Source organism: Talpa europaea (genome assembly GCF_964194135.1).
Source record: "Talpa europaea genome assembly, chromosome: X".
NCBI classification, from domain to species: Eukaryota; Metazoa; Chordata; class Mammalia; order Eulipotyphla; family Talpidae; genus Talpa; species Talpa europaea.
Genome location: NC_140081.1, coordinates 95,278,023 through 95,302,600, shown reverse-complemented (window position 1 = coordinate 95,302,600; position 24,578 = coordinate 95,278,023). Strand labels below are relative to the sequence as shown.

The following is a 24,578-nucleotide window of genomic DNA, read 5'->3' as shown; positions in this document are numbered from 1 at the left end:
GCCTGGGAGGGCAGGAAGGGCCTAGGGGGAGACTTCCCAGCCACTGCCACCTAGTTAAACGGCCGGTGTGGTCGATGACTCGGGCTCTGGCCGAAGCCTGGAAATTAGCGGGCAGCAAGCTAAGCAAGTGACCGTGGCAGCGAGGGCCTGCGGCTCCGTCGCTGTCCCCAGCGTCCCGGGGGGCCCCAGCCGTCAATGCGATGCCGCTTTCCAGGCAAAGGCCTTGTCGCCCCAGGTCTGGCCAAGTAGGCCGGGTGGCGGGAGACGAGGGCGAGAAGCGGCGCGCTGGAGGTCCGGCTGGGGTGCGGAGACGCAGGTAGGCAGCGCCCCGGGCGGCTCGGCCCTTCCAGGGCGTGCGCCGGCCCCGGGGCGCCCGAGGCGCTCGGCCCGCCGCCTCACGAGGCGCCCGCTCCAGCTCCCGCTTGTCTCTTCTTCTCTTTAACAAAGGTGTCCCTGTCAGCGACAGCGAGGTTCCCGCCGAGCAGCAGGAGGGAAGTGTCACCCAGGGAAGCCGGAGGGAGGGGGAGAGGCGATCGGGCCGCGGGGAGGAACCGGGAGCCGCGCGGACAACGCGGGCCCGTCTCGACGCCCGAGCCCTCTGGGGGATCCCGGAGGCGCGCCTCCCACCCGGGCCCTCCCGAGCAGGCCGCCATGGGCGGCCCGGCCGTGCCGCGTCCGGCGCCCCGACCCGACGCCCGGGATCGCGGCGAGCCAGGGCCCCCTCCCGCCGACGCCCCGTTCCCGGCCTCCCGCGCCGGCTCCCGCTCCCTCCAGCCCGCGCCCCTCCCCCGCGCGCGTGCGCCCGTCCCCGCGCCCCTCCCCCTCCCCGCCGCGAGCGCACGCGCGCGCCCCTCGGCCCGGGCGGGAGCGGGAGACGGCGCGGCCGGCGGCGGGCCGGAGACGGGTGCCGGGAGCGCCGGGAGCGCGGCGGGCGAGGCGGGAGCGCGGGCGCGGGCCTGGCCGCGGGCGGGGGCCGCCGCCGCGCCGCCGCTCCCCAGTCGGCGGGCCGGGCCGCGGAGCGCGAGCGCCGGGCTCCCGGGGCCGGCGGCCATGGGCGGGAGCCGGAGACGGCAGCGGCAGCGGCGGGCTCCGCGGGCGGGGAGGCGCGCCCCTCAAGGCCCCTGACTGCCCCCGGCGGCCCGGCGCGCCCCCGAGCCTCTTGGGGGGCCGTCGCCAAGCAACGCCCGGCGCGCCCGCCCATCCCCCGCTGCCCTTTTTTCCTGGCCGGGCGCGAGGGAGCATGCCCGCGCCTGGCCTCCGCTGGCTCCCACTGAACCCGAGGGGCGTGGAGCGGCCCCTCCCTCGGGGGCGTGCCCCCTTTCCCCGCCCCCCGCGCTAGGGTATGGCCCCCGGCCCCAGCCCGGGACCCCAGGTCCCGCGCCCGGGCCCGTGAAAGCTGTTTTCCCGCTCCCGCCCGCCCGGCCTCGCCCGCCAGCACCATGGGATGTAATATGTGCGTGGTCCAGAAACCGGAGGAGCAGTACAAAGTGATGCTTCAGGTAGGGCGGCGGGGCCGCTGTGCGGGGGCCGCGGGCGCCCCTTGGGGTGGCCCGGGTGGGGGTGGATGGCGGGGCCGGGACTGGCAGCGTGGGAGGGCTGGAGGGCTCGAAGACAAGAGGTAGGAAGCCATCGCCGCCCTCAATTTCTGGGTGTTGCTGCTCCGTGGGAGCCCGTCACAAATGAGGGGAGCTACGTGGGCGTGGGGGGTGCGGGACACCTCCAGTGGGCTCCCGGAGTAGATGGACCCGAGCCCCGGGTTCAAATCGCTCGGGGTCGGGAAGTTCGGCTCGCTCCGGGTCCGGCGCGTTCGCACCCCGGGCGTGCTAGCCGCGAGGCGCGGTGCTGAGGGCGCCGGCGCCCGACCGACGTTACTTAGCAACGGGCTCCGCTCCCCGCGCACGCCGGCCCCGCTGGACCCAACGCGGCGGAGGGAGCGGGGCGCCCGCGGTGCGGGGACCGCCAAATCCAGGTCCCCGAGAGCCGAGGGTGCAGGAGCGCGCGGGCCACCCGAGGCCACGCCGATGCTCAGCCGGGGCTGGGGTGCCCGCCTCGGCACCCGCGCTCCGTTCCCGCGGTGCCCAGACGTTGGCCTCCCATGCTTCGGGTGAGTGGCCTCCGCCGGGGTCAACTGGGAGGCCCGGTGTGCCCGGCCAGTCCTCGCGCAGCGGGACTGCGCGCCCGGGGAGGACGGGGAGACTCCCGGCCGCGCGCTACGACCCCAGCCCAGCCCCGCGACCCCGAAGGGGTCTTCCTTGCCTGTGCGTGGTGTGACTTCGTGAGTGCGTGCCTGTACCCCGTCTGTGTGTGCGCGTGGAGGCTCCCGGCCCCGCGTGCGTGTACTTTCTGTGTGCACTCTGCCAGCTGTCCAGCGCGATGTTCCGGGCGGCGTGGCCGGACACTTCCCCAAGGCTAAGCAGGGAGGTCAAGGTCAGAGGGAGTTGAGACCCCGGCGCAGACCCTGCGCAGCAAGTATGGCGCTTCAGCTCCCGGGTGTAGTGGTCAGGACTGGGGAGCAAGTGCCTGCCGGCCGGCCTGGCGTGGGCCTGCGAGAACGGTCTTTGACCCGCAGGGAATCCCCTGCAGGCGGTGGGGGCGGGAGTGAGTGCTTGCAGGGCCGCGGGACCCCAGCACTGGTGCTAGCAACCAAGATCCTCTGGCAACCACGAGGCCCAGAGGGAGGGGCAGAGGGCATCTCTGCCGGGCCTGACCTCCCTCCTCAGCGATTAGGGGGCCTGTCACCCACGGATCTTCCGCTGTCTCCACTCCTTCCCGCACTTTCCTTCAGCCTCTGGAAGTCTCTGTTGACCATCACTGTCCCCAGCCTGGAGATCCAGCTGCGGAATGATCTAGAGGCGGTTCTGTGGAACCCCAGCAGTAGGCATCAGGCTGCTGGGCCTCAAATCACATCCTTACTTTTCTGGAACCATTGCTTCAGATGGCAAGCTCTTGCCTTCCCTGGAGAGGCGTTGTGTCTAGTGCTTCCTGTCAGGCCCACTGGCATGGTACGTGAGGAGTGACAACCTGCCCTGGGCCACAGACTTGATGCCAGAGCTGCTCTTGGGAGGTGACACTTGAGGACCCTTCCCTTCCGCCTCCACATGGCAGTGGGGGAGGGGGGCACTGCTTTGAGGTTCCAGGTGGGAAGAAGGCTTGAGGGGAACCTGACAGGAATGTTCTGGGCCAGGCTTTGCTCCTCTAGAGAGAACCCAAACCCATGGCAAAGTGGGGGGATGGTCTCTGCCCTCAGTCAGATGTGGCCTGGTCTGGGTTGCGCCTTTGCCGGCCACCCAGTCCCAGGGGCTGCTGCTCCCTTTGAAAGCTCCTGCAGAGAGAAGCTGGGGCCAAATCACAGACCGGATACAGTTTATAATACAAGAACCATCCTTGAAGATCAAAGGAAGACGGGATGATTGAATAAAAACACAGTGAACGCAGAGAAAGCCCTTACCTCTCCAGATGGCCAGCTTTCTGAGGCCTGGAGTCTGAGGCCAGCAGGGAGATCGAACTTCTCCCAGCCCAGACTGTGGCTGGGAAGATGGGTCAGCTGACGGGCTCCTGCCTGACCCTGAACTCCTTAAACCCAGGTGTCCTTCAGCTTCTGCGCTGCTGCTCTTGTCTCATCCTGCGTGGCACCCATTCCTCCCCTTGGCCTCTGTGTTTGACCAGGGTAAGGGACCGCATGGAGACACTGCCGCACAGAGAGAGGCTCGCGTACCCCTGCCACTTGACATGTGACTGCTGTGCCAGTCTTATTGTCACTGCCTCTTTCCAGGTCCCAGAGGTTTCTGCCCCTCAGGTGGAACCCCCCACATGTCTATCATAGCTTTGAGTTATAGATCCTTTGCTCTGAATGACTCACAGTGCTTAAAAAAAACCCAAAAACTCCATCTTTCTTGAGATGTAACTCACCTACCTTTGTTGACTGTACAACTCTTCTAGTCTGTTCAGAGTTATACATCGCGATCTAGTTCTAGAACATTTCATCACCTTACAAAGGAGCCCCATGAATCCCTGGCCAGTTCCCTCTCCATCTTCCCCAACACCTCCCCGCCCTGGGAGCCACTAATCTTTCTGTCTTTATGGACTTGTCTGTTCCAGATATTTCTTACAAATGGAACCACACAATATATGTGACTTTTGTATCTGGCCACTTTCATTAAGCATAACATGTTCGACGTTCATGCATATAGTAGCATACATCAGTACTACATTTTTTTTTATTGCTGAGTAATAGTCCATCAAATGACTGAAGCACATGGAATTTCTCCATCCAGCCTGTTGATGGATGCTTGGGTGGCTTCCACCTCTGGCCATTGTGAATAATCCTGCTGTGAATGGTCGGTGTCCCTGCTTTCAATTCTTGTTGGCATTGTTGGATCATATGGTAATTCTATGTTGGATTTTTTTTTTTTTGAGGTGGGCCTCCCTGGAGGCCTAGGGGTTAAGTCTCAGTGCTACTACTGCCATGGCCCACCTCGAAGTCCCTGGCCAGGGAGCTGACCCACATGGCACAGCAGGCTGACTCCCTGCTGCTCCCCTCAGCAGTATATTTCAGTAGATCTGCCTGTTCTGCTCCCCACTCTGGTGAGTATTCTCACCACCCCCTGCACCTCTGGTCTACACCCCACTTCTATGCAAAAATAAATAAATAAAATCTTTAAAGAAAAAAAGAGATACTTTTGGCTGGTATGGGACTTTTGAGTTTCCATATGACTTTTAGGATCTGCTTATCATTTTCTGAAAAGAAGCCAGCTGGAATTTTGTCATGGTTTCATTGAGTTTATAGCTCAATTTAGGGGGCACTACCAGCCATGAACATGAGGTGTCTTTCTATTTGCGTCTTCAGTTTCTTTCAACAATGTTTCATGGTTTTGTTGAATTTACTCCTATTTTTTTTTGTGTGTGATGCTATTGTAAATGGAATTGTTTTCTCAATTTCCTTTTCATCTTACTGTCACTGTATACAAATACAGTTGATTATTGTATATTGACCCTGGATCCTGCAACCTTACTAAGCTCACTTACTAGTGCCACTAGGTTTTTAGTGGATTCTTCAGGATTTTCTACATACACAGGATCATGTCATGAACAAACAGAAATAGTTTTACTTCCTTTCCAGTCTGGGACGCCTTTTGTTTCTTTTTCTTACTTAATTGTGCTGGCTAGCACCTACAGTACAATCGAGTGGGGAGAGCAGGCATCCTTTCCTTGCTCTTGAACTAAGAGGGAAAATTTCTAGTTTTTCACCAGTGAATATAAAGTTAGCCGCCATTTTCTCATAGATGCTCTTTATCAGGTTGAGGAAGTTCCCTTCTACTCCTATTGTTACCATGAAGGGTTGTTAGATTTCTCAAATGCTTTCTCTGGCCATCGAGATGATAACCATGTGGTTTGGGCCCTTTCTTGTACTCACCGTCCATCGTGGGAACTTTGGATGTGGCACATTGGAACTCCTGCTCTGTTTCTGTCATCCCAGTCATGTCCTCCGAGGACAGTGAACCAAGCGTGGGGGTGAGATGAGGCAGTGGGGGTACATGCTTGGAAAATCTGTAAATGGCCCTGAGTAGGTGGGTGTGATGCGTGTTGATTTGGAGAGAGGAAGAAGCCAGGTTACAAACAAAGGGTGAGAGGTAGGAAGTGGCATCATGCAGCACTGAGGTAGAGGTCGCTGTCCCCTCCCCCAGCCTGGCCACAGTGCTCCAGCATTCTTCTCGGTAACCCCTTGCTTGTGCAGATCAAATCATGCCCATGCTGTTGAACTTTTTGTGCCAAAGCAGCCCCCCTGGTCTTGATAGCCCCTCTCTGACATGCTCTCACACATAGGACTCCCTTGGCAAATCAATTCCTCATGAACAGAGTGGCTTCCACGTGCTGTGCGTACCACCTACAGTGGCCGCTGCCCTCTGCACTTCTTTTTTTTTTTTAATAGAGGCATGTTTTATTTATTTATTTGTTTGTTTGTTTGTTTTGTTTATACAAGCACTGGGTACAGTCAGAAGTGTGGGCGGGTAAGAGAATTCACCAGAGCCAGAGCAGGGAGCAGAGCAGGCAGACTGATGAAACACACTGCTGAGGGGAGCAGCGGGTGGCAGGAGAGGTCTGCACGCCATGCGGGACCCTCCTCCAGTGGCCGGGGAGCAGCCGGGGATAGAGCCGGCACTGCAGAGGCTGCAAGCAGCTTCCCAACCCAGCGCTCAACCGCTGCGCCACCGGGGAGGCCCCCTCTGCACTTCTTCAGGCTTTGAGCTTTGAGGACAAGCGAGGGAGGACCGCCTGTCTTCTCTCCTATCCCCCAGGAGAGGCCAGAGGATGCCTCTTCAGCCCCTCTGGTAGTCTCCCAGGCGGTGTTCTGCAGCACCGCTGCTTGAGCCCCCACGTCACCCTCCTGTGTGCTAGGGACCAGCTGGGCGTGCCACAGACCCCTCCCCCACCCTTGGGAGACTGGCCTGGAACAGGTAGGCAAGGGGGCGCAGCAGGCTGTGCCTGTCCCCTCTCCCTGTGAGGTCTTCTGCCATGGTGCCTGTGGCAGGGCTTCCCCAGCAAGCGCTGACTATGGGCTGTGACCAGGTGTCTCCCCCTTGTGCCTCTGCTGGTTCCCATGCTTGCCCTGAGCACGTCAGGAATGTGGCCTTGGCTACTGCTGCTGGATGCAGCCCGCCCAGCCTGGTCAGCCTGGAGGTGAGTGGCAGGAGGTGTGGTTTCAGTTGCCTGGGAGCTATGAGTGCACCTGCGGTCCTCCTCCTGGTGGCTTCTCCTAGCTGTGCTCTGGCTGGGAGTTCAGAGTGCCTGAGAGGCCTACTCCCCCTGGAAAGGCAGGGGCTGGGACAGACTACCAGATTTCAGCAGACCCCCGTCACTGTGAGTGGGAACCTTCCACTCACTTAACAGCTTTGGGGAGGGAGGGAGTTTGGGGACCCTTTGAAGCACCTGCCCAAGTGTCAGAAGCCTGCTCAGATTTGTGGGTGCAAGTCTTATGGTTCCTTGAGGGGATGCCCCGCGTCCCTGGGGCCCTTGTTAAATGCAGGATGCGCCCAGCAGGTCCTGGCTTCCAGCCTGGGGTTCAGTGTTTCTCACTAGAATTCCCAGGTTTGGTCCATGTTGCTGGTCCATGAACCACACTCTGAGGAGTGAGGACCTTGGGGTCAATCACCTGGGAAGTGGGTGTTATAAATAAGAGGTAAGGCTTCACCTCAGACCTGTCAAATCCATTTCCAGGAGTCACTGGCCCAGGGGGACTGAGTCTGTTCTTCCCTGCCATGTGCAGCCCCTAGCCCTCCAGTCCTGCCCCTCGCTGCAGCGCTTGCCAGCTACTCAAAAGGCCTTTGAGACGAAGGCTTCCAAGCTGCCTTCTCTGGCCCCCATCCCTGGGCAGGAAGAGTGGGCACACAGTTGTGGGGGTGCATGCTTGCTTCGTTCAGGCCTCACCGGGCCAGCCTTTCCCTGGGCTCCCGTGTGAGGGCCTGCTGTGGTGTCCCTGGGACTGCCACTCTGTAGCTGCGCATAAAGCGCCGGGAAGTGCCTTTGTGCCTTTGTATGTGGGGAGGGGAAAGTGCATCTTTCCCACCCGTCCTTGGTGGCTGAGCCTGCTGGTGGGGTGGAGGGGAGAAAAGGACGCAGCAGCTGGACGAAGTGTTTAAGAAGATCTAACAGCAAATGTCCCAGGCGGCTGCCCTGCACTCTTCCAAGTGGTTCGTGTCGTGCGTGTATGACAAGAGATGGGTTGTTCTGGACCCAAGGAGGCCAGAGACATAAGAGCCTGATGGAATGCGCGTGGGCCTGGACTGGATCATGGATGCGGAAAAAGGAAAAGCTACCAGCGCATTACTGGCAAAAGTGGAGACATGGGATGTGACTGGGTGTCCCACGGCCCAATCTGCCATGTGTAAGGGTGGTGCACGTGGTTGCAAGTGTGGGAGTGGGACAGGAGAGGCCAGGTGGAAAGGCTGGGGGCAAGGGTGTTGTGCCCACCTTGGCTCTGGCTTCCCTGGGCTTCTCAGGCCATGTGCCCTTGGTTTGGAGGTCCGAGGAGCACTCCTCTGCCCCCTGACACCCCTGAGAACAGAGCTGAGTCAGCCTGTGGGAGACCAAGTAGAGGGTCACTTCGATTTCTGGTCTCCTCTGGCCTCAGTTTCCAAATGCACAGACTGGGGTGAGGTGCCCCTACAAATTATGGACTGAATCCCTTGCGTTCCCTTGAGTGAAAGGGACCTCCCCCCAGGCCTCCCAGGGAGTCACCGGCCCAGGCGCCCCCGATGTGGGGAGGAGATCGTGGGAAGGACTGGTCGCGGTGCCCCCCCCCCCCCCCCGCCCTCCTTTAAGCAGCTCCAGGGCCTCTGGAGCGGGGCCTGCAGCTCCCCGGCGGGGTAGTGGCTGTGGCTGGGCCCGTGCCTGCACAGAGGCCCGCCGGCACGTGTGGGGAGCAGCGCCTGATGCCAGGCCGCCCGGGAGTCACCGGGAGTCGCCGCGCAGCCTCCGCTGCGCTCTTTGTCTAGGGCTTGCTCAGGGCGGGGCTGCGCGCTTGGGCTCCGCCCTCCGCGCCTGGCCCCGCCCCCGCTGCCCAGGAGCCCCGCCCCCGCTGCCCAGGACTGGCGGCTTCGCGGCCCGGGGTGGGGCTGCCCCCCAGTGCCCCCGAGCTTCCTGCGCTGCTCTCGCCTGCCCCCTTGTGTCCACGTTCCTCTCGTGCACCCCGTCGCCTCACTGGCGGCCCTCACTCCCCTGCCGCGTCCTCAGATCTCCTCAAAGTCCCGGTGCCTGTCCTTCCCTCGCTGACGTTCACATCGTGAAGTCTTTCCTCTTCCGAACGCCCCATCAGCTGCCAGACACACCCAGCTGTGTCGCCTGGTGAAACTAAGCGGCAGCACCCCTACCCCAGTCCTGCAGAAGCTCCCGAAACAGCTGCGTCTCTGTAGGCTCAGCCTCACCCCAGCCCAGGTAGCTGGGTGACCCCCTACGTTTTAATAAAAAATAAAGCCACGCAGCGGTTGAGCGCTGGGTTGTGAGGCTGCCCGCGGCCTCTGCGGCGCCGGTTCGATCCCCGGCTGCTCCCCGGCCACCGGAGGAGGGTCCCGCGTGGCGCGCAGACCTCTCCTGCCGCCCGCTGCTCCCCTCAGCAGTGTCCTTCGGTCCTTCTGCCTGCTCTGCTCCCCGCTCTGGCTCTGTGAATTCTCTCACCCTCCCGCGCTTCTGACTGTACCTAGTGCTTGTATAAATAAAACAAACAAACAAACAAATAAATAAAACATGCCTCTATTAAAAAAAAAAATAAAGCCAGACATGATGCCCGTCTTGCTGCTCCCCGCCACTGGCTGACACGAGGACTCTGCTCCCTCACTCCCCTACCTGAGGGCCAGGGTGCTCCTCAAGCCTCCTTTCTTAATCCCCACTAATCTCTGCCTTTTTTTTTTAAGATTTATTTATGCATACAAGAACTGAGGTACAGGCCAGAGGTGCGGGGAGGGTGAGAGGACTCACCAGAGACAGTGGGGAGCAGAGCAGGCAGACTGAGGAAGTACACTGCTGAGGGGAGCAGCGGGGAGACAGGAGAGGTCTGCTGCGCCATGTGGGTAGCTCCCTGGCTGGCCAGGAATTGAACTCGTGCTGCAGTGGCTGCAGATAGCTTCATAGGTTGCGTCTTAACCCTTGCACCCCCAGGGAGGCCCCTTATTTTATTTTATTTTTTAAGATTTATTTATTTTTGTATACATGATGGGGTGCAGGCCACAGGTGTGGGGGTCAGAGGATTCCCCAGAGACAGAGTGGGGAGCAGAGCAGGCGGATCCACTGAGATCCACTGCTGAGGGGGGCAGCAGGGAGACAGGAGAGGTCTGCTCGGCCTTGGGGGGGGATGGAATTCAGGCTGCAGTGGTGATAGCGCTGACACTTAACCCCCAGGTCACCAGGGAAGCCTGTCATCTCATCGTTTAAAATCAAGAGCAGGGCCTCCCAGGGCTGTCCCTTGCAGCACGAGCCTGGCTGCCTCCCGACATCACTCAGGTCTCAGCCAAGACAGTCCCTAAGCCTCGCTGAAACCCCTGCCCTGCGTTTCCCACTGGGGATTCTCTGAGTGCAGCCCAGATGGCTGGGTCGGCGCTCACCTCCCCAAGCCTGGGTGCACGCAGGTCTTGCCTGTGACTGCTGCCCTATTCTGGGTGCTCTCAGCTCTGAGGGCTCAGGGCCCACCGGGTTCGGGGATGTGGGCAAGCTGACCAGGGATGAAAGGGGTCACCTGTACCCCTAGCCCACATGCTGATGGCATCCGCTGGGCTGTGTGCTGTGGCTTTGCCCCCTCATGCTTCTGCCTTCCATCCAGGGCCACTGGGGGAGGGGCAGCGGTGGCCACCCCGCAGCACAAAGTGATCTGCTCCCTTCTTCTCAGCTCTTTTCAACTCAGGACTCCCCCAGGAGAGGGGAACCCCCTCTGCTGTCCCTCCTCTGCTGGAGAAGCTCTGTGGAGACAATCCCCACCCCTGGGCACATCTCCGGATGCCAGGACCCCTCACCTTCTTGCTCACCCCACTGGCCTGCCTTGATTGTTTGCCCCCCGCAGCCCCCCTCCCACTCCTGAGTGAGTTCAGCCATCCATGAACTTGCTGCGCCCCAGGAACCTGGCTTGTGTGCAGGGCTTGGGGTGGGCACTGGGGCATGAGGTCAGCACAGTGTTCTTCTGAAGGAAGACCTAGGGGCTGCTTTTCCCTAGATCCTGCTGGGGGCTGTCAGTGTCCCCACACTATGGGGCCTCTTGTGCCCTTGCGTTCAGACTCTGGGCTGCGGCCTGGGATCCATATGCTGGCTACCCACAGAATACTGTCTGCAAATGAATCCGAGAGGGGGCCAGTGGGGGTGGGCTGGGCGCCTAGGGAGATGGGCTGGGTGTCTGCTCGTCTAGTCCTCCCTGCACCTGAGGCCCACTGAGGACACCTGACCAGCCTGTGGTCACACCCTTCTCTAGCCTTCCGGAAGCCGCTTCTCAGGGCTCCCTGGGGTGGTGGGCCTGGGCCCTCTTGGCCTCCTTCCCTGGAGGAGGGACTGGGGTGCATCTCCCCACTTTCCTGGAGAGCAGCCCTTTCTCCCACCTAGAGCCTGCAGCCCGAGGGCCCCTGGGATGTCCTTCGCTGCCTGGGACTCCAGGCTCCTGGGAGCCTCCCCTTCCTTAGGATTTGAAGGCAGTGGGGGGAGAAGCAGGTGCTGGCCCCTCAGACTTGCTCTGGCTGGGGATTCTAAGGTGACCTCACTGCCTGTGCTCCACAGGAGTCCACACCAGGGCTGAGCCCACCCGGGGCTGCCAGGAGCCCTGGTCATTAGCAGCCGGGTACACCCGAGTCTCAGGCCAGGAGCACGGAGAGACTTGGGATTTTCTCCCAGGCTGCATGGGTGTACGTGTCCCTTCTGCTTATGGAAGTGATGCTCATCAGAGAAGGTGCCATAAAGAACAAAAGAGGAATGAAAAAATCACCTATAAATACTATTTCGGGGCCTCCCTGGTGGCGCAAGGGGTTAAGCACTGCACTATGAAGCTGTCCGCAGCCTCTGCAGCGCGAGTTTGATCCCCGGCCAGGGAGCTACCCACATGGCGCAGCAGACCTCTCCTGACTCGCCCGCTGCTCCCCTTAGCAGTGTATTTCAGTAGATCTGCCTGTTCTGCTCCCCACTCTGTCTCTGGTGAATCCTCTCATCCCCCTGCATCTCTGGCCTGTACCCCAGCTCTTGTGGAAAAAAAAAAATACTATTTTGCAGGAGAGCTGATGTGCATCCCTCTGCGCTAGCCCCACGTTTTTGCCCCCCACTTGTTCAGACCTGGGTTCCCCATATTGGGGTTACACCGATTTAGCACTTCTTTTGGCTTAATATTTTATCCTGAGACATTTCCAGCAATGTTTTTCTTTTTTAAGTTTGTAAGCATTTTCAAGAACAAACAGCCACGTTACAGAAAGTTCGAGAAACAGGAAACATGTCTCAGATTTCCATTTCCTTCCAACGTCCTAATTTCTGCTTCTGCAGCCTTTTCCCACAAACACGCGTTTTCTGTGGCAATCATGATCATTCACGTGGGGTTTTTGTTTTTAGAAACAGATGTGTGTGAAAGATACCCAGTGGTGGCAGCGGCTGCTCTGCTCCGCGCTGCAGATGGTGGGAAAGGTTCTGGCCTGGGGGGGTTCGTGCTGTTCTCGGTGAGGTCAATGCACAATGCTGCCATTTCACTCCTAGGTGTGCTCCCAGAGAAGTGAAAACAGGGACTCGAACCTGTGTACGCTCGTGTTCAGACAGCGCTGCGCAGCATGGCCAGAGGCAGAGAGGCTGAGTGTCCACAGACTGAGGAGAAACCCATCGGGTCTTCCCAGGCAGTGCGAGTGTAGGGTCCAGGGGGCTGTACTCAGTCGTAGGGGGACGGAAGCCTGGGTGCTTCCTTACTACGATTTGGCTGAACCTGCAAAACATACCAAGGAAGGATGCTCCACGCAGCCAGCATGGCATGTGTGGCTCCATTGGGGCGAGACAGTCAGACGGAGGGAGAGGAGACCGTGAGACCATGAGGCCGGGCTCAGGCCACAGCGCGAGGGCAGGTGGGGGGTGGACACGCCCACACTGCATGGAGGTGGCGATGGCACCGCCCCTGAATGATGTGCTTGAAATGGCCAGTTTCACATTGAGTGTATTGCCACACCCCCAAAATCATGCCTCTTGGAACATCCTTGAGATTCACATGACCCCTATTATTATTTTTTAAAGATTTATTTATTCATGCACACAAGAGCTGGGGGACAGGCCAGAGGTGTGTGTGGGGGGGGTGAGAAGATTCCCCAGAGACAGAGTGGGTAGCAGAACAGGCAGACGGACTGAAAGCACTGCTGAGGGGAGCAGCGAGGAGACAGGAGAGGTCTGCCGCACCATGTTGGAATCTCCTTGGCTGGCCGGGGATCGAACCTGTGCTGCAGAGGCTGTGGACTGCTTCACAGCGCTGCGCTCAACCCGCTGCGCCACCGGGGAGGCCCTCTATTATTATTTTAGAGTCATTCTTCCAGCAAGTTTACCAGATCACAGAGCACAGCGAACATGGTCAGGGTTGTTTGTCGTTATTGCAGACTCCTCTGGGGACTGCGCTGTCCCACGCCCAGGGCAGCTCAGATGCGTGTGCCATGAGGTGGGTCAGCCATGCGTCAGCTTCAGTGGCTGCGCTTGGGACCCGGGGAGTCTGGGGTCATAGGTGCTTCCAGGTCAGAGACGCTGGGTGGTGGGTGTGCTCTGGGTGTGTAAATGGGAACTAGGCCCTCCCCAAGCTCAAAGCGGCACTTCCAGGGTGATAGCCCATGCACAGACTGCTAGTGGGTAGGTGCAACCAAGGCCAAGGGTGCCAGGCCACCACCACAGCTCACCCTGGGCCCTGGAGAAGATGAGAACTGTCGGGAACCTTCAAGGGGGAAGTGGCACATTTAATTGGACTTCAGATAAGGTGGACTTCTGGATTATTCCAAAGGAGGGAGGTTGGCACTTGATGAAGGAAACCTCATGTAATAGGGACAGGTTTCTGACAATGGCCTCTGTCAGCAAGTCACTTTTCCCATGCTGGAAGCGGATTTCTTTGAGATTGTTCCAAAGGAGGTGGTCCTTGCACTTGAAGGAAACTATTTTTAATAGTGAGTTTTCAGACAGTTGGCTCGGCCAGCCAGTCTGGTACTTCTGGAACTGGAAGGGCCCCGGGGACTGCTGGTGGGGCTCCCTGGGTCACAGTCCTATGTGTGGATTCCTTCTGGATAAAGCAGCAGCCCGGCCCCTCAGGTGCCCCTGGCCTTTTGGGGGACAGACAGGGAAGCCAAACTGAGGGATATACAGAGAACCACCCTCGGCCTCCTCACCTGTGTTCCTGGGCCTGGCCTGGTCCCTCCTGAGCCTTTGACCTGTGCTGGACCTGCAGGGCGCAGGAGGCCCTGTGCTGTCTGGGGCAACGTCTTCCCTGGATGCTAGCTGTGGCTCCTATGCGCCCTTAGCCATGGCTTGGGCAGGGCCCTGGAAGTGAGCAAAACTCTGAGGCATGGATGGCGCCGGGTCCCTGATCTTGAGTGGGTGTAGGTGACAGGAGGCTGAGGGCAGGAAATGATGAGCAGATCCTCCCAGAAAGAAGGGAGGAGTTGTGAGGGGTAGGAAAGCACAGAGCAGGAGGGACAGGCAAGTGGGTACTTCTTTCCCCCCAAGGGAGGCCTGGAGGAGAAAGACAGCTGGACTCGCCTAGCCTAACGCTGGCGGTGGGAGGCAGGGGAGAAGACCCTCTGGAGGGAGTGGAGGAGTCAGTGAAGGTGATGGGACTGTCCCTACCCCCCTGCACATCCCCCCCATGCCCCCCCCCCGCATCCCAGCCAAATCCCTACCAGGCTCCCACCTACCCTACTCTCAAGTACCCTCTGCCCACCACCATTGGTACCCCCCCCCCAAGCCTCGCAGCCCCAGCCCTTACTGTGTCTACGGGCTGTGTGCAATCTCCAGTGAAGACTGAGCTCTGGCCAGGGCCCTGGGTTTGCCCACTCAACACCACTATGTGCCCCAGTTTCCTTACCTGTGAGATGGGGATGGGCTTGTTGCCTATTTCAGAGGGCATGTGAGGCACTCGGGACTTTTACTGTGGAAAGCTGTCAAAGCAGTCTGACCTCGTTGACATCATAAACCAGAGCTACCACTTGGTGACATCACCCTGGTTCGGGTGTCTAGCCACCCAGGCCCAAACCTTTGTCCCCGCCAACATCAAGCCAGTCCCTAGGGCTTGCCCATCTGTTGATGGGTGACAACAGCAAGAGCTGCCTAGCTGCGTGCCCCCATGCCTCCCACCCCCAGGCTCCCCCTCCCTGGCAGCCCCTGTGCATAGAGCCTTGGGCTGTGGACCTGAGCCTTTTTTAAAAAATTATTTATTTCTGCATATAAGAGCTGGGGTGCAGGCCAGAGGTGCGGGGAGTGAGAGGATCCACCAGAGACAGAGTGGGGAGCAGAACAGGCAGACTGAAGTACACTGCTGAGGGGGCAGCGGGCGAGGCAGGAGAGGTCTGCGCGCCATGTGGGTAGCTCCCTGGCTGGGGATCAAACTCAGGCTGCAGAGGCTGCAGAGGCTGCGAATTGCTTCATAGTGCTGCGTCTTAACCCCCTGACCCCCAGGGAAGCCCAGACCTGAGCCTTTTTTAAAAATGGTGTTAAAGGCATTCCCAGCCCTGGGCCTGCCAAGGCCTGCACTTGCGAGCCCACCCCTGAGTTGCCCACCCCTGAGCTGCGGGGCAAACTTGATGCTTCGTGCCCAGGGTCCTGGAGGGCAACGCCGCTTTCCCAGTGAGGCCCGCCTTCCCCTTCTGGCCTTGTGTTTCTGTGGCGGCTCATGGGATTCTTCATGTGGTCACCGTCATCCTCGCTCAGCTCCACGCGCGTGTAGACCATCCGTGTGGCCTTGCCTTTCCCGCTGTTCTCGGCCGGTCTCTCGTGCCGTTATTTCCACACAGCTAGAGCTAGGGCTGTATCTCCCCATCCCTGCTCGCCCATTTTTTTTTTAATCTTGAGTTCTGTATCTCAACATCAAAAGGCGGCCCTGTCTCCACCACATGTGGGGCTGTGGGGTGGAGGGGGTGACCTCCTGGGGCGTCCCCGCATATGTAGATCTTTGCAGGTGGCTTGAGGGACACTTGGGGTTCAGACAGGTTGGGAGCTGGATGGAGGGAGGCCTTGATAGGCAACGTGAGGATCGGGGACGTTCCAGGGCTGACTGTGGGACAGCCCGTGTGTTTCTCTTATGCCATACGGTGGGGGCGGGGCAAGTCAGGAAGCAAGCGCCCCTTCTGCGGAATGTGGGACCCTGACTAGGAGCTGCTCTGGCTTGGCCCCTTATTTCCCATCTGCTTGTAGTCCTTGCTCCCCTGGAAGCGGCTCATTTCCTTCTCATCTCAGTGTGTCTCTACTCACCCCCCTCACTGGCTCTTAGGGGCACAAGGCTGATGGAGAGGAGACTGAAGGGGTCTGGGGTGCTCACCTGGCACCCCAACATCTGCCTCTGCACTGCTGTCACAGGATTCACTCTGATGGCCCCATCTGAGGTGCTGAGGATGTGGGTGCGCCCATTCCCCTCTTGACATCCCAGCCTGCTCCCCTACTCCATGCCCACCACGGCCTGGTTTCCATAGCAGCACGGCTGCTGGATGACTGTTCCCAGGAGAAGCCGTTCAGGTCTCAGGGTCACCTGAGTGTCCTACCGCCCCATCACCCTACTCTGGGAGTTTGGGGGGAGCTGCCTCCCCCTTGGAGATGCTGAGGAGAGGTTAAGCCTGTGAGTTAAGCGTGTTAGGGAGCTGGTAAATGTTCTGGGGAAGGGACGCCCAGCTTTGGAGGTTTGCAGATGCCCGAGGTGTGAATGCACCTGTGCAGGTGGCCGACCTCCGGGAGGAAAGCCTCGCGGCGAAGGGCTCCCGCAGTCATGTGAGCTGGAAGCCGTGAGTTCTGAGTGTTTCTCGCCTTTGTTTTTGACATAATTCATTTCTTTGTGAGCTCGTACCATGGAAATGTTGGTAGCACTGTGTTTAATGCTGCTGCTAAATTTCCTGGTAACACCCAAGGCCGCAGACCTGCTAAGGGCTTCCCGGCCATGGCTGTTCTCCCTTCGCCTCCAGTCTTTCCCAGACTGGCCCTCCCTTCCCGCACCTTCTTGCATCTGCCTGCAGCCATTCCCCGGGCGTGTGCGCTCTGGCCAGCAGCACCTGGGCCTCGGTGGGCGCTGTGCCCCACCCTGTGCTGATCTGGTAACTTTACGTAGTTGGGGATCTTCTTGCAACTTCTTGGCCAATGACCGGTGTCCTGCCCGTTCTTTGCGCCAGTGGTGGCAGCTGTGGAAGTGTTCTCTAACCGTAGAGCGCGCAAAGAAAGGCGTGGAAACACAGAACACACAAAAAATGGGTCTTGCTACCTTCTTATCATAAAACAGTTGAAAACCACTGCAGTAGTTGACAGCAGGGACCTACCATGGCCGCATGAGGATGGCCTGCAGGGGTGCTCCGGCCTGGGGCCAGGAGGCATCAGTCGGCAGGGAGAAAAGACCAGGAAAGGAAACAAGTGGACTCTCCCACGGCACCCCCACATGCCCCTGGGGTTGCGGGTGAGTCCTTTTTTTTTTTTATTTTTTTAAAGATTTATTCATTCATTTATTTATTTATTTATACAAGCACTGGGCACAGTCAGAAGCGCGGGAGGGTGAGAGAATTCACCAGAGCCAGAGCGGGGAGCAGAGCAGGCAGAAGGGCCGAAGGACACTGCTGAGGGGAGCAGCGGGCGGCAGGAGAGGTCTGCTGTGCAATGTGGGACCCTCCTCCGGTGGCCGGGGAGCAGCCGGGGATCGAACCGGCGCCGCAGAGGCTGCGGGCAGCTTCGCAACCCAGCGCTCAACCGCTGCGCCACCGGGGAGGCCCTGCGGGTGAGTCTTGCTTCCTCACACTTGTCTGTGTATTTTGAATGTTCCACAATGAACCCGTGGGAACTGGGGGGGGGGGGCGTCACTGTAAAAACCTCAGGCCAATAGTGGCGGCGTGACTTTGCCCAAGTTGGGCCCTTTGGCCCCACCCTCTAGGGCCTCTGTGCTCTCCAGGCTGGCCACCTTGGCACTGTCTGCATCTGGCCTCGCCTCTTCCTGCTCCTAACTCTTGCCCTGATACAGGCCAGGTACACCCCTCAGGGAGCCCTCTTGACCCTGTCCTGCACCCTCTGTCCCCGAGCGTTCTCCCTAGTCAGTTTTGGCACTTAGGCGCTGAATGTAGCCATTTGGGGTGTCGGTTCCTGAGTGTACCCCTGGCCTTTCCACAAGCTTCCAAGGGATTGGGGAGACCCAGCCGTCCCCTCTCCCGGAACTGCTTCCTGCTTCCCTCTCACTGGCAGCATGCTGGCCCTCCGCCCTTGCGCGTCTCTCTTCTTCCTCAGCCCTCTTGCCTCTCTGCCCAGGACGGCGTCAGGCTGCAGTGCTGGGGGCAACTTTGCCTGCATCGAGGTGACTGGCCCAGGGCCCAGTGCGGATTGGTGACTTGCTGGGCCGGCCTTTGACCCCAGTCACCCCTGGGACTCCTTGCTCCACCCAGCTGGACCCGAAATCAGCTCTCCTCCTTCTGCCTGGCATCTTTGAGGCCAACACCCTCCACATGGAGCCCTCTCCTCCCCCAGGCCGCCCTGTCTGGCCACCCCCCTCCCCCTGCCCCAGTGTGGCCTGGCAGTGCATGACGTTTGCTTATTCCCTTCTTGCTGAGCCTCAGTTTCCTAATCTGTGAAGTGGCTTGCTGGGGTGGGGGTGTCCGGAGCCAGGGGAGACCAAGAAGTGGTGGGGTTTGATAAGGCCACTTCCTGGTGCTCTGGTCACCTCACAATGGCGATACGTATGCGTGGCCTTTCTCTTCAGTAAGGCCCTCGCTGCCTTGAGGGTGGACGTCCTGTGCTCACCCTTCCCCACCCTGCCGCCTGAGCCCGTTTTCTGGCTGAGGGCTGCCAGGAGGAGCGCAGGGCGTCCGGTGCCTTGCTGCTGCCACATGCCCGCTCGGCGTCCACTCACGGCCAGTAGAACCCTGTGTGCCCTGTGAGGCTGGGAGCTCTGGTCTCTGTGCTGCCTGAGTTCGGAGCAGCATGGGTGACTCCCCGCAGTCAGGGGCGCTCCCTGCCAGCATAGCGTGGGGAAGGCGCTGAGGTGTGTGATTGTCGGGAGTGAGGGCGCCAAGGGCCAGCCGGGTGGACAGCAGGTTCCCGGTGGAGCAGGCGGGCACGGCCACGGGCCTCACAGGAGCGTGTCTCTGCTGCAGGTGAACGGGAAGGAGCTCTCCAAGCTGTCTCAGGAGCAAACCCTGGAGGCCCTGCGCTCCTCCAAGGAGCCCCTGGTGATCCAGGTGCTGAGACGCAGCCCCCGCCTCCGGGGGAACAGCTCCTGCCATGAGCTGCAGCTGGTGGACAGCGGCACTCAGACCGACATCTCCTTCGAGCATATCATGGCGCTGGGCAAGCTGCGCCCGCCCACCCCGCCCATGGTCATCCTGGAGCCGGACGTCCTGTCTGAGCTGTGAGTCGCCCTCAGGAGGGCCCTGGGCCCTGCCTCCAGAGAGGGCCTGCCACCTGGGGCCGCCATGCCCCAGGCCACATTGTCGCCCCTCAGGGCATGGCAGGGAGACCCCCATCTGGACAAGAAGGAGGCTCCTTGGCCTCCAGAGCTGACTGGCACCCAAGGGCTTACAACCCCTGGGCCTCTAGCCTCAGGCTGGGCACCAGCTGGTGATGGGGCCCAGGGGAGGCTGGTGTACAGGCTCCCCAGGGTCTCTACCCCAGGCCTGCGGGAGGACCTCCCCTCCTCACTTCTGGAAGGCTGAGGGCCTCAGCTCCTCCTCCTCCTCCTCCATCCTCTCTCCTCTGCCGCCCCATCGTCTTCTGCCTCTCCAGCACCAGCCTCTGAACCTTCTTGCGCCCTTGTCTGTCCCATTCCTCCTCCTGCTCTGAACTCCTCCATCTTTCCACTTCTTTCCCTGGCCTACTCGGAGAAGGGCCTCCCATCCAGCCCGGCGGCTCACGGCTGTGAGCGCTGACTCATTCTGCTAGCCTAAGCCCGGGATGCCCTCTGCCAGCCGCCCAGCTAGCCTCGGGCAAGGAGGGCCCCTGGAGGTAGAGTGGGTCCTCCTGCCCGCAGTTCTGGGGCCTGGCTTACTCCTGGGGTGTTGCATGAGTGGGCCAGCGCTGGGCGGGAGGGGCGCCTGCCAGCTGTCGTGGTCCAGGAGTTGGCTCCGAAGAGGGGATGCAGCAGGGGTGGGCGAGCTAGGTGTACCAAGGTCCTCAGTGCAGCCCCCGGACACTCATTCAAGAAGCATTCCTGATCTCTGCATGGGTGCATGTAGCTCAGCAGTTGGCCTTCTGGAAGGGGCAGCCAGGCCACCCGCCCCGAGGGTGCACCCAGAGCAGGACTCCATGCTGCGCGCCTGGGACTGCGACTGGGGTATGAGAGGAGGAGATGGTCCGCCTGACCCCCCCTTCTCCTGGGCAGCCCCCCCATCAGCCATGAGTATTATGACCCGGCGGAGTTCATGGAGGGCAGCCCACAGGAGGCAGACCGTATGGACGAGCTGGAGTATGAGGTGAGCCGGGCAGCCAGGCCAGGCCGGGCCGGGCCCACCGCTCGCCCACCCTGGACAGCTGTCTGCGGCCCCAGGTGGCCAGGCCTTGTGGCCCTTCCCGGTGCGAGGCTCTTGCCCAGGCTCATGGCCAAGTCAGGCTGAGTCGGGGCCGAGCGGGCACGGGTGAGGTCCCGCGGTCAGTCTGTATTGGTGAGTCTGCGTGCCATGCATGTCTGTCCGTGTGCCCCGTGTGTCCTGTGTGCCCCGTGTGTGTCTGGGCATTTCCTGGTAGCCGTTTGGGACAGTGAGAACGCCTTCCAGCCGGGGCTGGAAACTCAGTTCAGGTGATGTGGGGGGGCAGGCATGGGGGCTGGGCCGCGGCTGCTGCCCCTGCAGAGCTTACTAGTTCATTGGTTTCTGGGGCTTTCTACCTCTGCTCCCCGGACCCCTTGTGGCAGGAAGTGGAGTTGTACAAGACCAGCCACCGGGACAAGCTGGGCCTCATGGTGTGCTACCGCACAGACGACGAGGAGGACCTGGGCATCTACGTTGGAGAGGTATGAGGGCAAAGTACTGGGTGGAGTCTTCTAGAAGCAGTGGAGCTCCTTGTTGCCTTCCTGTGTGTTCAGGCATCAAAGCCTGGCTTTGCTGGTGCCCATTTGGACAGTGCTGGTGAAGGGCACAGGGTGGTGTGGTGGCAGGTGCTGGGGGTAGGGTCTGGCAGGTGCAGAGGCCCCCGCGGTCATCACCCCATGTTGTCTCCCCACTGCCCAGGGCTCTGAGGCTGTGTATAAGGACTCAACTGCCAGGGACACACCCCACTTAGGTCACAGGCAGGCTGCCTGTGGGCAAGGTTAGGGCAGCCACAGCTTCAGCGTGGTCCAGAGTGTAATCTTTCCAGGAGCACCTGTGCCAGGTGGGGCAGCAGGCCGGGCTTCGTTCTCGCCCACATCCCGCAGCCAGCCCTCCTGGTCCCCAGCAGGGTCACTCCCGTCCCCGCCCTGCACACACCTCCGCAGCCCCAAATCAAGTGTACTTCCTGTGACGCGCCACTGCCCGTCAGCCCGGGCTGATGTCTGTATGACCGGGTGTGCGATAGTACCCAGCTTCCTCGGTTTCCTGGCCTCTGCCATGACCAAGAATAGGATTCCATGCCAAAGAGCAAGTGGCAGCCTGTGCCTGAGCCAGGAGTGGGGGCGGGGAGCTTTGGGTCGGCGAGTGGGCCGCTCTTGCTGGGAAGAGGTGGGCTCGCCCGGGGCCTGCTGGAGTTTGGGGGCTACTGGGCGCTGGTTTGCTTTGGATGCCCCCGAGGCATCCTACTGTAAGGGGCCCTCTGCAGAGGGTGCGGAGCCCCACGCGGCCTGTGTCTTGCAGGTGAATCCCAACAGCATTGCAGCCAAAGACGGCCGGATCCGCGAGGGGGACCGCATCATCCAGGTGAGCCGGCGCCTGCCTGCTGAGCCAGAGGCCAGGCGGGGCCACCGGTTAGGCACCACACAGCCTCTTCCTCCACCCCCCGCGTGGCCTCTCCCCCTGTGCTGCCCTGCGGCACACAAGTGCTCCTGCCAGGCCAGGATGTCCTCCCGGCACCGTCCACCGATTTCCGCCCCTCCTGAGCGCCCCCTTCAGGTGATCCAGGGCCCACCCTGGCATCCTTAGTGATTGTCTCTCCGCCGGCCACAGATTAATGGCGTGGACGTGCAGAACCGGGAAGAGGCTGTGGCCATCCTGAGCCAGGAGGAGAACACCAACATCTCCCTTCTGGTGGCGCGGCCGGAGAGCCAGGTGGGTGTGCCCGGCCCCCTGACTTTGGGCTCTTTGTCTTGGAACTGGTGGGTCTGGGACAAGGGCGTAGACATTCCGACGAGCAGCCGCCCCCACCGAACGAACGGGCAGGCGGTGTCCCTCGGCCCCTGACCCTCTGGCCTCTGACGGCCAGGCGGGCTGGGAGAGCGCCTTCTATTGTTCACCACCAGCGAGACCATGGGACCACCGGACTGGGGACTCGAGGTGGCCCAGAAGTGTCGGGACAAGCAGCTAAGGTGGTGGGGATGGCACGGTTCTGTCTGCAGCTGGCGAAGCGGTGGAAGGACAGCGACAGGGATGACTTCCTAGACGACTTCGGCCCTGACAACGAGGGGGACCTGCGTGCACAGAAGCTGAAATCCCCGCCTGCCCAGCAGGTGAGGCAGGAGGAGGGGCAGGTGGGAGGAGGTGGGGCGTGTGGGATATGGCCCAGATCTCCAAGTGCTTTTGGCCCGGATCCCCTGGGTTGCCCTCAGGCCCCAGACTGAGTGGGGCCCATCTTTGCACCCTAGCCTGGAAACGAAGAGGAGCAAGGGGCCCCCAGTGCAGGCCCGGGCCTCAGCAACAGCCAGGAGCTGGACAGTGGGGTGGGCCGCACCGACGAGAGCACGCGTAACGAGGAGAGCTCGGAGCATGACCTGCTCGGGGATGAGCCCCCGAGCACGACCAACACGCCTGGGACCCTGCGCAAGTTTGGCCTGCAAGGGGACGCCCTGCAGAGCCGCGACTTCCATTTCAGCATGGACTCCCTGCTGGCCGAGGGGGCGGGGCTGGGGGGTGGCGACGTGCCCGGGCTCACCGATGAGGAGTACGAGCGCTACCGGGAGCTGCTGGAGATCAAGTGCCACCTGGAGAACGGCAACCCGCTGGGCCTCCTTTTCCCGCGGGCCTCTGGCGGCAACAGCGCCCTGGACGTGAACCGCAACGAGAGCCTGGGCCACGAGATGGCCATGCTGGAGGAGGAGCTGCGGCACCTGGAGTTCAAGTGCCGCAACATCCTGCGGGCGCAGAAGATGCAGCAGCTGCGGGAGCGCTGCATGAAGGCCTGGCTGCTGGAGGAGGAGAGCCTGTATGACCTGGGGGCCAGCGAGCCGAAGAAGCACGAGCTGTCCGACATCTCCGAGCTGCCTGAGAAGTCGGACAAAGACAGCACCAGCGCCTACAATACTGGGGAGAGCTGCCGCAGCACCCCGCTGCTGGCGGAACCCCTGCCCGAGAGCCCCTTAAGGCGGGCCGCCACTGGCAACTCCAACTTGAACCGGGCCCCCTGCGGCCCTCCTGTCGCCACCCACCCCAAGACAGCTCTTCCACCAGGTAGCCCCTCCAAGTTCCGATCCCTCTCGCGGGATCCTGAGGTGGGGCGGAGACAGCACTCAGAGGAGCGGGTTCGCCGTGGTCCCAAGATGGGGGTGACCCTGGAGCGCGTGGGCCCTGAAGGCAGCCCTTACCTCTCACGTCGCCACCGAGGCCAGGGCCAGGAGAGCGAGCAGTACCACAGCTGTGTGCAGCTGGCCCCGCCGCGCAGCCTGGAGGAGCTGGGCCACAGCCCCTTGAGTTTGGCCGGTGGTCCCCGAGTGGGTGGCGCCGTGGCTGCGGCCCCTGAGGCACCCCGCATGGAGTGGAAGGTGAAGGTGCGCAGTGACGGGACCCGCTACGTGGCCAAGCGGCCGGTGCGTGATCGCCTCCTGAAAGCTCGGGCCCTGAAGATCCGGGAGGAGCGCAGCGGCATGACCACCGATGACGACGCGGTGAGCGAGATGAAGATGGGGCGCTACTGGAGCAAGGAGGAGCGCAAGCAGCACCTGATCCGCGCCCGCGAGCAGCGGAAGCGGCGTGAGTTCATGATGCAGAGCCGGCTGGAGTGCCTGCGCGAGCAGCAGAGCGCCGACGGCAAGGCCGAGCTCAACATCATCGCCCTGAGCCACCGCAAGACCATGAAGAAGCGGAACAAGAAGATCCTGGACAACTGGATCACCATCCAGGAGATGCTGGCCCACGGCACGCGCTCTGCCGACGGCAAACGGGTCTACAACCCGCTGCTCTCCGTCACCACCGTCTGAGGCGCCCGGCCGGGGGCCTCCCGGCACCTGGGCCTCCCTGTCCCTTCACATCTGGGGTGTCTGTGTGTGCGCGGGACTCTGGCGCCAGAGAAGTCCACGAGAAGTAGTGACCGTGTCGGCGGCTGGCGCGGGGGACACCCTTGAGTTGTGTGTGCGCGTGTGCCACGTGAGCCCACGTTCACACATGCACACGCACACACCCCTCTGGTGTGCGCTCCCCGCGGGGACTAGGGGTTGCTGGAGGAGCCAAAGAGGAGCGCAGGGAGGACGGGCTGCCTCAAGCACAGGAGACTGGCTGCCTTCAGCTGCGGTCTTCCCTGCCAGCCTGCGTTACTTGTGGCCAGGGCACCCTGGGTTTTATGATTTACCCCCCTTTCTGTGCTTGCCAATCCTTGTTTTTCTGTTGTGTGGACCTGCTTGGGGGCTGGCAGCTTCTCTGGGCAGCCTGACGACGACGGTGGGGTCCCCGAGTGATGGCTGGGAAGGAGGTGGGTGGGGGTGGGGAAGTGGGAGGGCGGGGGACCGGGAGGGAAGGGGCGGGGAAGAAGGGGAGAGCGGCGTGGGGGTGGGTTGCCGCTGCGGGGCTTGTGAGGCTCACCTGGGGGCCACCTCCTTCCCTGGTGACCGACGG

At 61.1% G+C, this 24,578-nt stretch overlaps 1 protein-coding gene across 2 annotated transcripts; it reads left to right on the top strand.

The window, feature by feature from the left end:
• Window positions 1-1,439: 1,439 nt before the first annotated feature.
• PDZD4 (PDZ domain containing 4) lies at window positions 1,440-23,947 on the top strand (the record flags this gene model as incomplete). Of its 2 annotated transcripts, XM_084258733.1 has the most annotated exons (8): window positions 1,440-1,499; window positions 18,789-19,042; window positions 20,012-20,102; window positions 20,540-20,638; window positions 21,456-21,518; window positions 21,765-21,866; window positions 22,154-22,264; window positions 22,400-23,947. In XM_084258733.1, 8 exons carry the CDS (start codon window positions 1,440-1,442, stop codon window positions 23,945-23,947), a joined length of 2,328 nt encoding a protein of 775 aa, XP_084114859.1. The 2 variants fall into 2 exon arrangements, with proteins under 2 accessions (XP_084114859.1, XP_084114860.1); XM_084258734.1 differs by lacking the exons at window positions 18,789-19,042; window positions 20,012-20,102.
• Window positions 23,948-24,578: the final 631 nt, after the last annotated feature.